Raw genomic sequence first — 17,509 nt, 5'->3', positions numbered from 1 at the left:
GGTGGGGAGGGTGGGGAGGTGCGCTGAGGCATATGGTGGAAGGGGTCTGGGCTTGGGCCTCCTTGAACCAATGGCCATTTTGCACTGATCGTGGGTTTACTCTGGTAACAACTGATTATCGCTAACCCTGCTATCACTAAGGAGATCTCAAAAACATACTGAGTAACAAAGTACCACGGTAGAAGGAGCTTGGGTTTGTCGTCAGCTAAGTTTCAATTCTGAGTGATCTTAGGTGAGCTATTTGATGTGAGCCTCAAGCACCTGGTCCGTAAAAGGGGGCAGTAACAGCTAACAGTTAGATGACTTACTGTCATAGAGCTCCACAGGTAAAGAGCTGGGGCTCAAACCCAGGAAATCTGACCCTAGAGCAGGGGGCTTTTGCTGTGAAGGGCCAGATGGTAAATATTTTTGGTTTTGCAGGCCATGCTGTCTCTGCTGCAGCAACTCAACTCTGCCATCGTAGCATGAAGCTAAGAACAGCCACAGGGTTGAATTTGGCCCATGGGCTGTGCTTTGCCGATCCTCCCCGCTGTAGAGCCCGCATTGTAAACTTCAACTCATAGGAATGGCACAAAAAATCAAATATCTTCCTAAAGGCATATTATATACATAATAGGTGCTCAAAAATGGCAGCTATTGTTACGGAAGTCTTTAAACGTTACGGAAACTCGTTGAGATACTATTTCTAGTCCATCTCTTTCCCTCTAGAGAGGACTTGCATCTAAGTTCTGTTTCTCTCTCAGTGCTGCTCTCTTCTTGGCGTGTAAGTGAAGCACACTCTACCACCACTTTTCTGGAAATACTCGACATGCTGGGGAGCGGTGTCCAACTCCGAAATCCCCACTGTACTAAGGGACCACAGTCAACAGAGGGTGTGTGTCACAAACATGCTCAATAACATGGATTTTGGGTTTTATGATTCTAGTGAATTCATTGGATTACAACATCATTATCTATATATTAGATTTGTACTAAGGTGATATATGCTATATAATATATTAGTTCTAAGTATAGGAGGATAAGGAGAGCTTCACTCTTGCAGAATTTCCAACAGTCTCTAATATTGTAAAGCAGATACGTGCAGATTTTCAGTCCTTGTTATGGCTGGGCGACTGCCTGGGTGCTGTTTTGACCCATGGTCTTTGTTGCTGATACACTTGATTAAGCCATTGTCGTAGCTTTGGCACTCAATAAAATGTTGAAAGGACATATGTGACCTCCTAGGGTTCAGTCATCTTATGTGGCCACCCATCTTTGCTCTTGGTTTCACTCAGCCCTCTTTCCTTCTTCATCTACCCTTGGTAGACTAGGAACCCCAAGGGCTGTGCATCAGTCACCACCATATCCCCAAGACGTGGCACAGCTGGCACACAGCCACGTGTCAGTCATCGTTTGAGTGAATGAGTGAATGAATGAATGCGTACATGAATATTGCTGAATCGTCTATTCCATCAGATCGTTGCCTCTTGCCTAGGGGTGTACAGACGTTGCTAGTAGGACCAGTGAATTTGCTGTTCTAGAAGAGTATTTTTAGTGATTGTTCATAGTATGTCTTTTAAAAAAACAAAACTCTGAATCTTAAGTAAGGCTTTCTACATTATTAAAGAAACCAGCAGTGACATTTGAGAAGGGTCCGGGTCTTAAAAACCAGATGCCAGCAGCAGTTTTCCCCATGCCCGTGTAGCAGAGAGGTCTGAGTTTAAATGAGGCGCTTCTATAGCTTGGCAGATCCTTAGGCTGATTTCAGAAGTAAAGTTTGTGGGGCCCACGCCTGTCGGCCTGCCTGTGAGAACAAATCAGTTTGACAAGAGAATCCATCTGATAGGGCTGTATGGTGGTAGTTGCTTGGTTTGAAGAATTAAATTGAGAGAATTTCAAACAAATGAGTAGTTTGGTGTCAGAGATACACTGGACTTTGAAGGATGTTGCGCATTTCTCAGTCTCGACAGCTTTGACAGAAAGAGCCAGATGAAGATGCCAAGTCCATGCTGGGAGTGGCAAGTATAATACAACAACTTCTCCTCTTACTATTTAATTAATACCCGCCATGTGCAAGTATGTAATCTGGTTATCACTCCGAGATAGTCAGACTCGGGGCGCCTGGGTGGCTCAGTCGGTTAAGCATCTGCCTTAGGCTCAGGTCATGATCCCAGGGTCCTGAGATCGAGTCCTACACTGGGCTCCTTGCTCAGCTGAGAGCCTGCTTCTCCCCACCCCCCCACCACCATTCTTTCTCTCTCAAATGAATAAATAAGATCTTTTGGGGGAAAAAAGATAGACTTGATCTGGAGTTCTCAACAGGGAGCAATTTTACCTGCCCCCCAGGGAACATTTTGGGTGGTCACACGTGGGAGGGGGTGGGCATCAAGTCGGTGGGGGTCGGGGATGCTAGGACATGGTACAGTGTGCTGGACAGCACCCCGCAACAAAAAATTATCACATCCCAAATGTCAACAGGGAACAAGGTTGAGAAACTTTGGATTAAAGGATACCAGAGGTCCTTTTGCAGCTTAGATTCTGGGATTTTATGAAATTAGATGATCTATGTGAACTGAATATTACAAATTGCAGAACACAACATTCTGTTATATGATAAAAAGCATTGCTGCTTCTCCTTCGTCCTTTTCCTCTCTGTCTCTGCCAGTCGGCCTTTCTGTTCCTTGCCAGTCCCTCAAAGATTTGGGTCAAAGGAGCCAAGATAAGGGGTGAGACTAGAAGTCCCTTCTACTGCTTGTTTACAGTTTGGGAAAACATTAATCCAGGAGAAGGATGTGTGCCAACTTTGTGGGATTCATTTTTTTCGGCATTACCCCATCAACCTGTTGAGAAAAAACATGCAAGTGTGTAATGCCTATTTAAAGGGAACCTGATAACAGATTCTTAACAGGTATTTGTGGGCTGCCAAACCCACGTAGAAAACTCACTCCCACCACAACAGTGGGTGGCTCTTCCCCGTCTCGTGGTGTACAGCCAGCTCCCCTGGGAACCCACAGCAAAATGCCTCATTTTTGGCGATGTGTTGATGGAAATGCCTGGGAAAAGTGAGTCTCTTAGCTTTTGTATCTGTTTATCAAATACAGTCATTCATTGAATGGTGTGCTTTGCCATCACAAGATCTGTACAAGCATCGACATAGTTTAAGACCCTTTGAGAATTAAGTCTTCTCAGCCGGGAGCTGACAGAAGTATGGCCCAGAACATTCTACCATTCTACTGCCTCTTTATCCTTTTGGGATTTTACCTAAATAAAAGGGAGTCATGGAAGGATTTTTTTTTTTTTTAAGATTTTATTTATTTATTTGACAGAGAGAGAGAGACACAGCGAGAGAGGGAACACAAGCAGGGGGAGTGGGAGAGGGAGAAGCAGGCTTCCCGCCGAGCAGGGAGCCCGATGTGGGGCTCGATCCCAGGACCCTGGGATCATGACCTGAGCCGAAGGCAGACTCTTGACTGAGCCACCCAGGCGCCCGTCATGGAAGGATTTTTATGTGTCGCAAGGGCCATGTCTTCAAATAGCATGAGGTTGCTGGTGGAGATGGGGTGGGGGGGAGCCTGTGCTAGAATCTTCAGCTTATTATTTGGGCCTCCAGGTAAATTCCAAGTAGCCTGCCTCCATTTTGAGTGGAACTCCTTTAGCGCTTTCCAAACTCTGAGGTAACAGAAATGTCCCAGTGCCAGAGGCCTGCCTGGTGGTGGGAGTGTTCTCTGCTGTTTACTCTAATGGGTGGTGGTAACATGGGCCCAGGGCAGCACGATAACCACTTAGGGTGAGGCCAAACCTTGGAAGCTTTGTGCAGAAGCCTGGCTTTCGATATTTTCCCCTCTTGATTTGTGGTATTAAATATTACTTAATCCCGGAACGAATCCTCTGAAATGAGTGCTTTTACTAGAACCATCCTGGACCTATGGGCATGGAGCTGAGGTGATTTGCCTCATATGACCGTGGTACAGCCATGATTTGAACTCCTATTTCTTTGACTCCAAAGTCTTCACTCTTCCAGAATCTTCCAGTATGTTATGTATTTTATTACATTGTACAGTTTATTTGGCCTGTCTGCTAAGCTATGCCTAAGAAGTGACTATTAGTAAAGACAAAATTTTATGGTATAAATAAGGGACATCAAAATAGAAATCTAACCACAGAGGTAGAATTACCTCTTGGATAAATACATTCTAAAACCTTCCACTGAACTAAGTTCCATCTGGTGCTGGAAGACACTGCTTACCAGTGGATATGATCTTCAAATTGCAATGTGTCCATTCGTCAGCAAATAAAACTCTCCGGTGATTTCCAAATTGCACATTAATCTCAAGTACATGATGTACGTGCGTGCGTGCGCACACACACGCACATACACACATCTCTACAGCTGTGAACCAGAGGTAACTAGTAGTTTAGATAATTCTAGAGTATACTCATGCTGTTTTTAATCCTAGGTAAACACTGGCTGGCAAACATTGGAAATATTTTCCCAGTACAGTGGTATTGCTTGCCCACTAAAATGACCCAGTTCAAAGTTAAATCTTACCAAAAGAGACTCTGAACCGCTACTAAGAAGAGAATTTAAATCCTTGATTTATGTCTGCTTTAAGTCTGAGTTAGCCCTGAAATTTTATTTTACTCTGACAAGTTCAAACTTGGCCTAAAACAAAGACAACACAAACTCTAGCTAATAGTTCAGAATAATGGCTGGATTTGAAAACATATTTTTCAGTGTTTTATATGCCAAGCTGTGAATAAATGTTTCACATATATTGCCACGTTTGTAAGCCAGCAGCCTTCAATGAAGACAGATGCATTTTTAGCGTGTGCAAGGATGGTGTTGTGTTGGGAGGGTCCTGCCTCAGGGGACCTGGCATTCATGCGGATGACTGGACCTTTTGCATCCAGCGCAAGTCTCTTCAGGTTCCTTCTGGAAAAGCCTCTGCAAACTGCTGTAGCCACAGTTTAGGTGAAAAACAGGCTTACACTTGGATGCCTGCACCACATTGCCAGGGGAGAATTACACTGCCAGACAGCTTACCTGCTAGGAATGGAATCTGGGAGCCTGGTACACCAGTCCACGCCAGAACGCGCAGGCTAGGCTTCCCATGCTGACTGGCTTGAGGCTGGCTGGGATAACCACTGGTTTCTTGTACACACAAGAATCCTACGTAGGAGCAAGATTCTCACCACAAGTTCAAATATCTTTTTTTTTTTTTAAGTTTAAATTTCTTCTGCTAACGGTGTTTGAGCACTTAGTGCGAGGTTCTGCGCTAGGAGCTTTATGTGGATCATTTCATTTATCCCTCGCCACAGCCCTGCCATCAGAATCACGTAGGGGCGGCCGTGGTGCAGACTCTAAGCCAGATGGGGCAGCACTCAAATATCAGCTCTGAGGCGCATGAACTGAGAATCTGCTTAATCTCTCTGTGCCTCAGTTTCCTTATCTGTAAGGTGGAGAGCGTAATAATATCCCACATAGACTTGGTGAGGATTGGAGCTAGTTAATGCATTTTATAAAGAGTTAAGCACACTGCGTGGCACGTAATGGGCGTTCAATAAACATTAGCTATTATTGTCACCATTTTAAAGATGAGAATATTGAGGCTTTAAGAGGTTAAGTGGCTTTTCCCAGGGTTCACAACTGGTAAGCAGAGGAGCCGAGTTTAGGCCCTAGGTCTCTGACTCCAGAGACTGTGCATTTATTCAGCATGCTAGGCAGCCTAAATCAGACTATCCAGTCTGTTTTAAAACTATCTTATATTGGGGCACCTGGATAGCTCAGTCGGTTAAACATCCGACTCTTGATTTCACCTCCGGTCACGATCTCAGGGTCATGAGATTGAGCCACACATCGGGCTCAGCGCAGAGCTGCTTGAGAGTCTTTCCCTCCCCGCCCCCCACTCCACCCTCTCTCTCTAATAAATATATAAATGAAATCTTTAAAAAAACTATCTTATATTGATAATTCTGTGCCCTTTATCCAAATTTTTGTTGTTGTTTTTCACTCACAGACAAGGTTCAGCTTATGAAGTGTACTTATTACTCATTGTGTCCACACCTCTACTACAAGAAGAATCTTATTGTTCAAAAGATAGTATTTCTCACTACTCAGACACCCCCCACCCCAAACACACACATTCATATATACACTTCCACCCTCCCAAAGAAGGTATTCTAAACTTAATTTTTTAAAGCACAATAATGATGGTGGCTATGCTTTTAACTTGGGAAACTATAGCCTTATTAGAAACAAATTGTTAGTAATATTGAGGTACAACTATTGAAGCAGTCTCTGGTCATTGAGTACAAATACAAGATGCCTTAATTCTTAGCTTTTTTACGATTTGAAGCATAATTCTTCTAGTTCCATTAACTCCAAGGTAGGCTCCATGAGGACGAGGTCTACTGATACCTGGCACATAGTATGTGCTCAATAAATATTTGCAGAATGAATGAATATAAATGAACACAAACCCTTCTGTGTTTGTGTCTCTTAAGAAATTATTTGAGGCGCCTGGGTAGTTCAGTCAGTTAAGTGTCTGCCTTCTGCTCAGGTCATGACCCCGGGGTCCTGGGATCGAGCCCCACGTTGGGCTCCCTGCTCAGCGAGGAGTCTCCTTCTCCCTCTGCCCCTCCCCCTGCTTGTGCTCTCTCACTCACTCTCTCAAATAAATAAATGAAATCTTAAAAAAAAAAAAATTATTGTGCACGCGTAAGTGTTGGAAGCTAAGCCAACCACCTTCACCAGATACCTCTTCTTCCAGCTCTCATAAATTTGACTACACACTTAAATGGCAAACAACTTAGACTTAGGGGGGAAAAGGCAGATCGAGAAGACTGTCTTTAAAATATGTTAGAACTTAAAAGTTGGTCCTGAAATAAAGTCATTGCTCAGCACAGGAAACCGAGGAAAAAGTGACCATAATACTTAGCAGTAGCAATCTATGCTACTTAGTCCCGGTGATGTTCTCTGTGCATCTCCTAGAGCAGAGGTCAGCAAACTTGGTCTATACCTAGCCAGACAGCAAATATTTTGTGGGTCATATCATCTCTGAACTTTGTGGGCCATATCATCTCTGAACTATTTGACTCTGCTATTGTAGTACAGAAGCAACCATAGATAATATTTTTTTTAAGGGTATGGCTGTGTTCTGATAAAACTTTCTTTATAAAAACAAATGGCAGGCTGTATTTGGCCCATGGCCATAGTTGCCAGGCCCTTGGTCGAAAGCTTGTCTAATTGTGATAAGTTAGGTATTCTGTTACATCTCAGAGAGAAGGGTCAGATTAGCTGTATTGTGCCCTTTTTTAAGGCATTAAACAAATCATATATCTCTTTTATATATCTAAGCATTTGGCCTTAAAAATTCATTGAGCAGCACACCATATAATTTGTTTAACTATGGTGATTAGACATAAAGATCAGGAGAATGGAGTTTGTAGACATAAGATTTTCTTGAATGTGTTAAACCTCCTCATTGTGCCATTTTTTTAATGGCCTCTAACAAAATCCTAATTTTATGGGATTTGATTTTTGTTCTTTTTGCATCTCTGAGCTTTCTCATTTTCTTTTTAAGTTTTTTTTTTAATTGTGGTAAAATATATATAACAAAATTAACCATTTTAACTCTTTTTAAACTATTTTTAAGTATATAGTTCAGTGACATAAGTATATTCACATTGTTGTGTAACCATCACCACCATCCTAGTCTAGAACTTTCTCATCATCCCTGATTGAAACTCCGTAAACACTAATGCTCCCTTCTCCCCTCCCCCACCTCCAGGCAACCATGATTCTACTTTCTATCTCTATGAATTTGTCTATTCTAGGTACTTCATATAAGTGGAATCATATAATATTTGTCCTTTTGTGTCTGGGTTATTTCACTTAGCATAATGTCTTCATGGTGCATCCAAGCTGTAACATGTGTTATAATTCCCTTCCTTTTTAAGACTGAATAATATTCCACAGAGTATACATACCACATTTTGTTTGTCCTTCCAGCCATCAATGGATATTTGGGTTGTTTCCACTTTTTGACTGTTGTGAGTAATAGGATCATTGGTGTACAAATATCTGTTTGAGTCCTTGTTTTCAGTTCTTTGGGTATATAACCAATAGTGGAATTGTTGGATCATATGATAATTCTACATTTAAGCTTTTGAGGAACCACCATATTGTTTTCCACAGTAGCTGAACCATTTTACATTCCTACTAGCAATGTGAAAGGGTTCCAATTTTCTTCACGTTCTTGCTATGCTTATTTTGTGTTTTGTTTTGTTTTTATAATAGCCATGCTAATAAGCATGAAGTGGTATCTCACTGTGGTTCCCATTTATTTTTATGTCAATGTTTTTAGTTAGTGTAAAAGACAGTTCATTTAGACACTACATTCATCAATGTCTGGTGCAAATTAGGGTGTGTGTGTGTGTGTGTGTGTGTAGATGCTTTTATTCCTCTTCTAGTTCCAAAATTATGTGAGATGATTTCCAGGAACATCTGAACAATAAGATGAATCATATAAGTAGCTAAATTCATGGCATTGGGTACACAGAAGACTAAAAAAATGAAACGATGGCCAAAATTAGGTAAACTTGAGACTGTGTTGTAATGTCGTCAACAATTACTTAAATTTTTAAAGCTTTTTTTTTTTTAAAGATTTTACTATAGCCAAAATTAGACAGACTTGAGACTGTGTCACAACGTCTTCGACAATTACTTAAATTTTTAAAGCCTTTTTTTTTTTTTTTTTTTAAAGATTTTACTTATTTATTTGACAGAGAGAGAGGGAGAAGCAGGCTTCCCACGGAACAGGGAGCCCGATGTGGGGCTCGATCTCAGGACCCTGCGATCATGACCTGAGCGGAAGGCAGACGCTTAACTGACTGAGCCACCCAGGCGTCCCGACAATTACTAAAACTGAAGTGGCAAATTTAATCCTGAAAGAATTAGGCCAAAGACAAAGGGGAAAGAGGTCCAGATTCATTTATTCCAGATGATGAAAGCTCAGGAAAAAAGATTTTTCTTGGCTTAGAGATGTAAGAAATAATCTGTAACAATTTTAAAAGAAGTGATTTTAAAAAAAAGGAGAAATGATTATATTAGTGCCCCCAGCAGATTTCAGACTGAAAGCAAACAAAAATTTTGATGGCACCTGGAAATGGCTCCCCATAGCCTGACCATTATAAGACTTCTCTCAGTGTAAAATGGTCATTTCAGAGTAAAATTAGGAAAACACAGAGTCAACTCTGCTCCTTTGGACTTCAGTTAACGTTTTCTGTAGCACAACATGCAAGATCTTGAAATGCCTCATACGTTTACATATGTCCTGGCATTTCCTTTCCAGGTCACAGATTACAAACATATACATGTTTGTACAAATAGTGTTCTTAAGAGTATATCCTTATCTCCCTTTTGGAAAGAAGGGAAGAGCTTCATGTTCAAATTTGATATTGAAATTTCTGTTTCAGTGTGAAACTACAAGAACAAATGTATCATTTTCAAATTTGTAATAGGAAAAAAAGACTTCATGATAAGCAGATATGCTGTCAAACCAGTCTCAAGCACTTAAAGAGCAAAAGAAATAAAAAATAAGAACAGAAGCCATATGAAACAGATGTTTTTAAAGAACTGAGAAAGTGTCAAAATTACCCTAACATTGAAAGATTTGGTCTGAAGTTTTACCCAGAAGTTTGGATTAAAGGCAGTAATACACAGCGGAGGTTTCTTGAACATTTACAATGTTCTAGGCACAATTCAAAGCGCTTTGTATGTATTAACTCACTTGTTCCTCTACACTTAATACTGTTATCATAATCATTCCCATTTTATAGAGAGGCACGGAGCAGCTAAGTATCCTTGCTGTAGTTCATGCAACTGGGATTCACACATAACCATGCAGTCTGGCTCCAGCGGCCACTCACTTCCCCACGAAATCATACTGCCCCTTGATGTTATGGCAAATGAACCAAGGAAGTACTGGTTTAGCTAGCTGGCAAATAAACAGCTCAGATTTCTGGTGTGTCCCTACAATTGTGTGTGTGTGTGTGTGTGTGTGTGTGTGTGTGTGTGTTTCTTTAGAAGATCAAACTTACCCTAATTATTCTTGAAATCTCCCTTAATATTCTATACAATTCCTTTTGGTAAATTTTTACAAATCATGCTCCAGATTCCAGTTGAATGATGAAACTTTATGCCATTAAAAATTATGTTTTTACAGAGTTTTTAAGAATGTGGAGGAATGCTTATAAAATGAAGCAAAGCAGCAAGATGTAAATTTGTTGGAAGCCAAGTTCCACCCCTCACCCCCCAAAAATTTCTACTTTAAAAAAAAAAAAAAGATGGGAACGGTTAATTGTGGTTATCATTGGGTAGGAATAATAGGAATGATTTCTGTTCCTGCTTTTCTTAATTTCCGTAAAATTTACCTGAATACCTTTATAGCCCAAAAAAATGAAATAAACCTCGTTTTTTTAAAGGACCTTTTTACAAAAGCACAGTACAAAGCTCCTAATGATAACCTTAATTGTATATTTAAAATCATCTCCACAGAGCCCTGTACTGTATGAGTGAAGGTGACATGGTTTAGACTTGCACTGTTGTATATGGACTTTTTCTTAAGATTTATTTATTTATTTTAGAGAGAGCGAGCGAGTGGGGGAGGGGCAGAGGGAGAGAATCTCAAGCTGACTCCCCGCTGAGCGCAGAACCCAGTTCGGGCTCCATCCCACAACCCTGAGATCATGACGTGAGCCGAAATCAAGAGTGGGACGTTTAACCGACTCAGCCACCCAGGCGTCCCATGGCTATTTAAGTTAATGAAAATGAAATAAAATTAAAAACTCAGTTCAGCAGTACACTAGCCCCATTTGAAGTGTTCAGTAGCCACAAGTGGCTAGTGACAGCTTTTCCATCCACACAGGAAGTTCTGTTGCACAGCACTGCTTTCAAGGGAAGAACATGGAATCTGGAGCGAGGTGACTTGGCATCAAATCCTGGTAGGAGTTGACACTTGCTGTGTGAAATGGGCAATTTACTCAACCTCTCTGAGCCTATAGACAAATTAGGGGTCATAATAATACCGCTTTCCATGTAAGGAGATTAAGAATATCGAATAAGATAATGCATGGGACAGTTCTCCAAAAACTGTACTGTGGCTCACCAGCTTCACAAACCCCCCAGTTGAACTTAATCTAGCTCTTCGTGGACTGACTCCGAATCCATACCTGGTTCCTACCGAGACTTTTGCCTAAATGACACCGTAAAAATCAGACTTACCAGCTCTTACCACAGTTCCTAGGCCAAGTCCTTGGCAATGTGGATGTTCCATTTCTCTCTTGTAAAAAGCTTCAGCACATAGCTCCATCTATCTTGTAGAGTAACACCTCCTCCAAGTTTTCCTTGACAACTTAAATACACTGCCAGTTCCATTCCTAAATGGACAAGACTGTCTTTAAAAAGAAAGCAAAGAAAGAGGCTTTGTCTGCCCAAGAAATAAATGGGGTAAAATACTATAACTAAAAGGAAATCAATCTCGGTTGACAGCGCAGGAGTTGAGCTGAAGATGTTGCCATTTGCTGCAAGAATGTGAGGTTTTCACTAACAATTACTACAAGGTCGCTGTGCCTCCAAGCTGTTGGGGTACTGATTAAGTGGAAGTACTTGCTCATTCTTGACTTTTTTTTTTCCGAGTCACTTCTGGTTTTTCCTCCAAAACAACTTGACTAATTTAGACTCTGTTCACGCTGCTGTATTTATTTCTCATCTAACCACTGCTAGTTAAGCGTGAGTCTCGCATTGTCTTAGAAGAATGAAGTAGCCCGGTTGAGGCTCGCTGTGGTGCAGACTCCACGCTCACCTTCCCTTCTGCTCCCCCCCACCCCCAGGTCTCCTCCAGCCGTGGATGCCTTTGACATTATGACCGCAGAGGATTCCGCCGCAGCCATGAGCAGCGACTCGGCCGCCGCCGCGTCCTCAGCCAAGGTGCCGGAGGGCGTGGCCGGCGCGCCCAACGAGGCGGCGCTGCTGGCGCTCATGGAGCGCACGGGCTACAGCATGGTGCAGGAGAACGGGCAGCGCAAGTACGGCGGCCCGCCGCCCGGCTGGGAGGGCCCGCACCCGCAGCGCGGCTGCGAGGTCTTCGTGGGCAAGATCCCGCGCGACGTGTACGAGGACGAGCTGGTGCCCGTGTTCGAGGCGGTGGGCCGCATCTACGAGCTGCGCCTCATGATGGACTTCGACGGCAAGAACCGCGGCTACGCCTTCGTCATGTACTGCCACAAGAACGAGGCCAAGCGCGCCGTGCGCGAGCTCAACAACTACGAGATCCGCCCGGGCCGCCTGCTCGGCGTGTGCTGCAGTGTGGACAACTGCCGCCTCTTCATCGGCGGCATCCCCAAGATGAAGAAGCGCGAGGAGATCCTGGAGGAGATCGCCAAGGTCACCGAGGGCGTGCTGGACGTGATCGTCTACGCCAGCGCGGCCGACAAGATGAAGAACCGCGGCTTCGCCTTCGTCGAGTACGAGAGCCACCGCGCCGCCGCCATGGCGCGCCGCAAGCTCATGCCCGGCCGCATCCAGCTCTGGGGCCACCAGATCGCCGTGGACTGGGCCGAGCCCGAGATCGACGTGGACGAGGACGTGATGGAGACCGTGAAGATCCTCTACGTGCGCAACCTCATGATCGAGACCACCGAGGACACCATCAAGAAGAGCTTCGGCCAGTTCAACCCGGGCTGCGTGGAGCGCGTCAAGAAGATCCGCGACTACGCCTTCGTGCACTTCGTCAGCCGCGAGGACGCCGTGCACGCCATGAACAACCTCAACGGCACCGAGCTGGAGGGCTCGTGCCTCGAGGTGACGCTGGCCAAGCCCGTGGACAAGGAGCAGTACTCCCGCTACCAGAAGGCGGCCAAGGGCGGCGGCGCGGCCGAGGCGGCGGTGCAGCAGCCCAGCTACGTGTACTCTTGCGACCCCTATACGCTGGCCTACTACGGCTACCCCTACAACGCGCTCATCGGGCCCAACAGAGACTACTTTGTGAAAGGTTAGTGGGGGCTGTTCTGCAGGGGGCGCCCCGAGAGCCGCGGGGCCCGGGCCGCGTCAGGGGCGTTGTGGCTGTAATTGGCCGAGCTGGTAGATGGGCTCCTCCCCCCACTCACCCACCCTCGTTTGAGTCTCAGTTGTGGGGTCTGTTCTTGGCTGGCACTTAGGGCATTCGCTTCCATAGCACTGAGGGAAATGCAGGTCATTCCTCTGTATGGGGTGAGCGGTGAAATCACGCGGGCATGCAAGCGTTTCTTGCATACTACCTTTGCAGGACCTACCCAGTTTGGGGCCAGTCCGCCAGTCTCTGGGTACTTACGTTAAAACCTCCTTGTGAAATTAAATCTTGAGGATGTTGGGGGGTAAGAAGCAGGATGTTGTTGGCGTGGTGGTAGTGGTGAACTTACTGGCTAGGGTATCATGAAACCAGGCATTACACGTGGAAACTAGTACTTAGGTTCTGGGTCCTGCCATCATCAGATTAACTGGCTCTGTGACTTTCATCAGTCCTTTAACCTCCCTGAGCCAGTTTTCTCTCGCATAAGATAAGGAAGGCGAACCAACAGATCCCCTTCCAGATCTCACTTTGTTTTCAGCTCCTGAATGTTGTTCTTTATTGAAGTTGCAGTTGCAGTCCTAGGAACTCACCATGCAAGTTCATCTCTTGCATTAAGCAGACCTACTTAGGGTACGAATCTAGGCGGGAATAGAATGTTGGAAGCATCTTCCCAGCTCATTGAAGAGCGACCTACACATCACCTGCAACTTAGACAAAGGGCAAACACCTAAATGCCAAGAACCTTGAGTTAAGATCTGCCTCTTGCACAGTCACTGTTGGATGCTCATCATTGTGTGTATTGTTATTATAAGCAGGCAGCGTAAGAGGCCGGGGTCGAGGTGCGGCCGGCAACAGAGCCCCAGGGCCCAGGGGTTCCTACCTCGGGGGATATTCAGCTGGCCGTGGTATATATAGCCGATATCATGAAGGGAAAGGAAAGCAGCAAGAAAAAGGATATGAACTCGTACCGAATTTGGAAATCTCTGCCGTCAATCCAGTTGCCATTAAACCTGGTACAGGTCAGTATAAACCAGAGATAGAATGCATCCATTCAGCCAAAACCCCAGTGCTCTCTTTGAAGTGACCCCAAGAAGTCCTCGGGCTCTTTCATTTGCACCTGCGTTCCTCTTCCAACAGGCAGCCAAAGGTTAGGCAAAGACTGTGGCCTCCTGGGCCCTCTTTTCTAGAACTTGAGGGGCTGGTCTAGCTCTGATCATGTTCTAGTCAAACTTTCCAGTAGCGGGTTTGATGTCACCAGTTGTTAGGCTGTTTCTCAAGCTGTGACCCAGTAGGCAGAGTTGGAGTGGTGGGGAGGGGCGGAGGAAGACAACGGAAGACTAGGAGGCTCTTCTGTACCTTCTTTGAGCTCAAGCTGTCTTCTCCCTCCTCGAGCCTATTGCTACAGCAGCAGTCAGTGGCCGGAGGGTACAGCCGATCACCGGTTCTGACAGTGGGTGGAAAGGGTAGAAAATTCCCCTTCGGGAGCACAAAACACAAATGTCCCTTGTCGTGGTCTTGGAACAAACCAGAACACCTGGGAACAAGGCAGCGGTGAAAGTTTTTGCAGCTGCTCATTTCCTAGATTCTGATTTCCAGCACTCCTCTCTGCCCCTCTCGCTGGATCACTAGATTGGGGGTAGGGACACTCAAGTAATTCAAGCCAGAAACCTTGAACATTGCTTTCACCTCCAGGCCCCGCAAACCAGTTTGCCAGCGTTAATAGTGCCCATTGGTCACCTAACACGAGTCGGGTCTTCTTTCTCATCCTAACTTGCGAGGAACTCCATGAAGAGAGCATCGTGGCACCAGCTCCCTATTAGCACACATCACACAGGCATCCAAACATGGGGAAAATTCTTTCGTGGACAGTCAGAGCGATCCTCCTCCAGCCCTCTTCCTGATTTCAGGGAGGGTAGATTGAAGAGCTCTTGGAGAGAATCCTCCCTTTGAAGCTCAGCTACTCTGATTTTCTTCTAGTTGAGGATTGCACACTCCATCCCCTAGCTAAGAGATTCAAGGAATCTGCATTTGGGGCATAGGTTTGCATTGCCACATAGGGCTTAAAAAGCCTTTTCCGGGTAGAGCTTCCTTTTGATAATCCAGTGATAATTTTTTTTTTCCTGTGAAAAAATGTAAATTCTCAGTCAGGTGACTCCTTACACTGGATTTCCTTATAAATGCCGTTGACACCATAAGCAGTGTTAAACTGATCATGTGTCTCTCTGTAATGCCATAAAACAGAGCCTGGATGTGGGAGTTGTCACTTCTACTTGTTGGAAAAGGGACTCCTGTTGGCAAGTTGCAATAGTTGAAGATTTAACTAGAGAAAAGAACTCTTAAACCATCTTTAAGCATATAGTCGTGTCCTGGGGCCTGACGTAGAAATTCCTATGGGCTGATAGCCAAAACAATCCAGAGGTACTCAGTACAACCCCAGTGTAGCTTAAACTCCTAATTGCCTCAGGTCCCCATCCCCTTGGCCTCTGTTTCTAATGCATCCGGAAAATTAGAACTTCTAGTGAAGTATCTGGCCACAAGACCATATGATTGAAAAGGCCGGTGAGGGATTTCGTTAAGGTTTTAGGTCCATTTTATTGAAAGGCCATACCATTGTTGAGCCTGCAATCATTTGTTTCTTCACCTCATATCAAGTCAGCTTGTAGTAGAGTAAATATACCTACAGTTGTAGGAAAAAACATAAATGAAAGCCCACTCTGTGTATGCATTTTATAGTCTTGCTTACCCTTCAACACACGCCCACATACCACATACTCACAGACTCCCCCAAAACCAGGGCTAGAATTTTTTCCTTGTTATCTCTTTCTGTCATGTGGGCATTCATTAACTGCTGTCTGTTTGAGCCCCTGGTTAAAATAGAATCCCTTGAGTAATGTTTGAGCCCCTGGTTAAAGTAGAATCCCTTGGACTTTACTCACAGAAACACATCTTTGAGTTGGCAGGGCCCATCCTAAAACCAGTCACTCTGCTGCCTCGCTACTGAGTGGACATTAGAAAATGAGGGAATTTGCCATTTTTTATTAAGTATTTTTCCTTGAATCAGTAATGCTGAAATCTGAAACACAGAGTGGGGAAGGCGTGCACAGAACTCTGACTTCCCCAGAAGGAAACCCTCCCCAGAACCTGCTTCTTAAAATGTGAAAGCGAAAGGGTGGCGGGTCTGGTAATGAGCCAGGTGAGTGATGAGGGCCGGCAGGCTCACTCCCGCTCGCACCTGGTGGGCCTCGAGCCTCTGATCTCACTTCTCACTCTGAGCCTCCCCTCTCAGTCAGAAGGCCCTTTCCTGTGCTGTGGGAACAGCAAGAGTGGGATTCAAGATGAGATTTCTCTGTAGCACCAGAAGGAAAAATGTTGGTGCAGACACCTAACTCTGGACATCTTTCCGTGAGCATCTGCTGGGAGACTCCATCCGTACCCATGTGGTTCCTTTTGCGGGTTGAGCAGGGCTCGGGGGACGTACCTCCCAGCTCCCCTCTCTTCCTCCTGGGTAGCGCCTTGGTACCTGGACTGAGGGAGCATCAGTTAGCCAGGGAGGCCCGTGACTGCCACACTTGGCTTTGAAAAATAGCAAGAAAGCGATGGGTCTTCCTGGGGGACTTTCAAGTGATGGGCGTTTCCCTGTCCCTTCTCTTGCAGTGGCCATCCCTGCCATTGGGGCCCAGTATTCCATGTTTCAGGCAGCGCCAGCCCCTAAGATGATCGAAGACGGCAAAATCCACACAATGGAGCACATGATCAGCCCCATCGCCGTGCAGCCAGACCCAGCCGCCGCCGCCGCCGTCATTCCCGCCGTGTCAACGCCGCCCCCGTTCCAGGTAGAGTGCTTGCTGGGGTCCTCGACATCCAACATCCGTGTGGGAGGCCTCCCTTTATCGTGGATTCATTTCCCCGCCGGCGGGAGAATTCGCTGTGTGCCTAGCTCTCTGATGAAGCATGGGATGGGGTGACAGGAAAAATGGGTCCTGTAAATCATGCCAGGACAGAAAAGTTTCAAATAATAATTGTACTACCCTAATGTCATCACTCTATGAAAGATGGGAAGCCATTCGCAAAAATGACACATGTAATTCTTCATGGTGTCATGATATTGTACATATGATTTTTTTTTTTATGACCGCTGGATAATTTTTGACTCAATGTTCTTACTGTCAAGCAGCTGACTCCCAAAGTCCAGGGAGATCGCTCACATTTTCACATTCCAAATTGCAGTTCGAGGAAGATTTTTTTTTTTTTTTAAGTTCTCTCAGGGCGCCTGGGTGGCTCAGTCGGTTAAGCTTCTGACTCTTGATTTTGGCTCAGGGTCGTGAGATCGCGCCCCATATCGGGCTCTGTGCTCAGAGCAGAGTCTGCTTGAGATTCTGTCTCCCTCTGCCCCTCCCCACCCCGAGATCTCTCTCACTCTC

General features: G+C 45.0%; 1 protein-coding gene across 3 annotated transcripts in view; it reads left to right on the top strand.

The window, feature by feature from the left end:
* The window catches only part of RBM47 (RNA binding motif protein 47), a 151,804-nt gene that overhangs the window by 127,512 nt on the left and 6,783 nt on the right, over positions 1-17,509 (top strand). Inside the window, exons 4-6 of one of the 3 annotated variants that reach the window (XM_078068539.1) lie at positions 11,872-13,031; positions 13,904-14,107; positions 16,743-16,921. In XM_078068539.1, coding sequence (XP_077924665.1) covers positions 11,872-13,031; positions 13,904-14,107; positions 16,743-16,921 — 1,543 coding nt within the window. Of the gene's footprint in view, positions 1-11,871; positions 13,032-13,900; positions 14,108-16,742; positions 16,922-17,509 lie in introns of all 3 variants that reach the window. The other 2 variants (XM_078068538.1, XM_078068540.1) reach the window with 2 other exon arrangements.

This window comes from Halichoerus grypus, chromosome 3 (assembly GCF_964656455.1).
Source record: "Halichoerus grypus chromosome 3, mHalGry1.hap1.1, whole genome shotgun sequence".
In the NCBI taxonomy this organism is placed as follows: domain Eukaryota; kingdom Metazoa; phylum Chordata; class Mammalia; order Carnivora; family Phocidae; genus Halichoerus; species Halichoerus grypus.
Note: the sequence above shows the minus strand (reverse complement) of the source record. Positions and strands in the feature narration are given on the sequence as shown.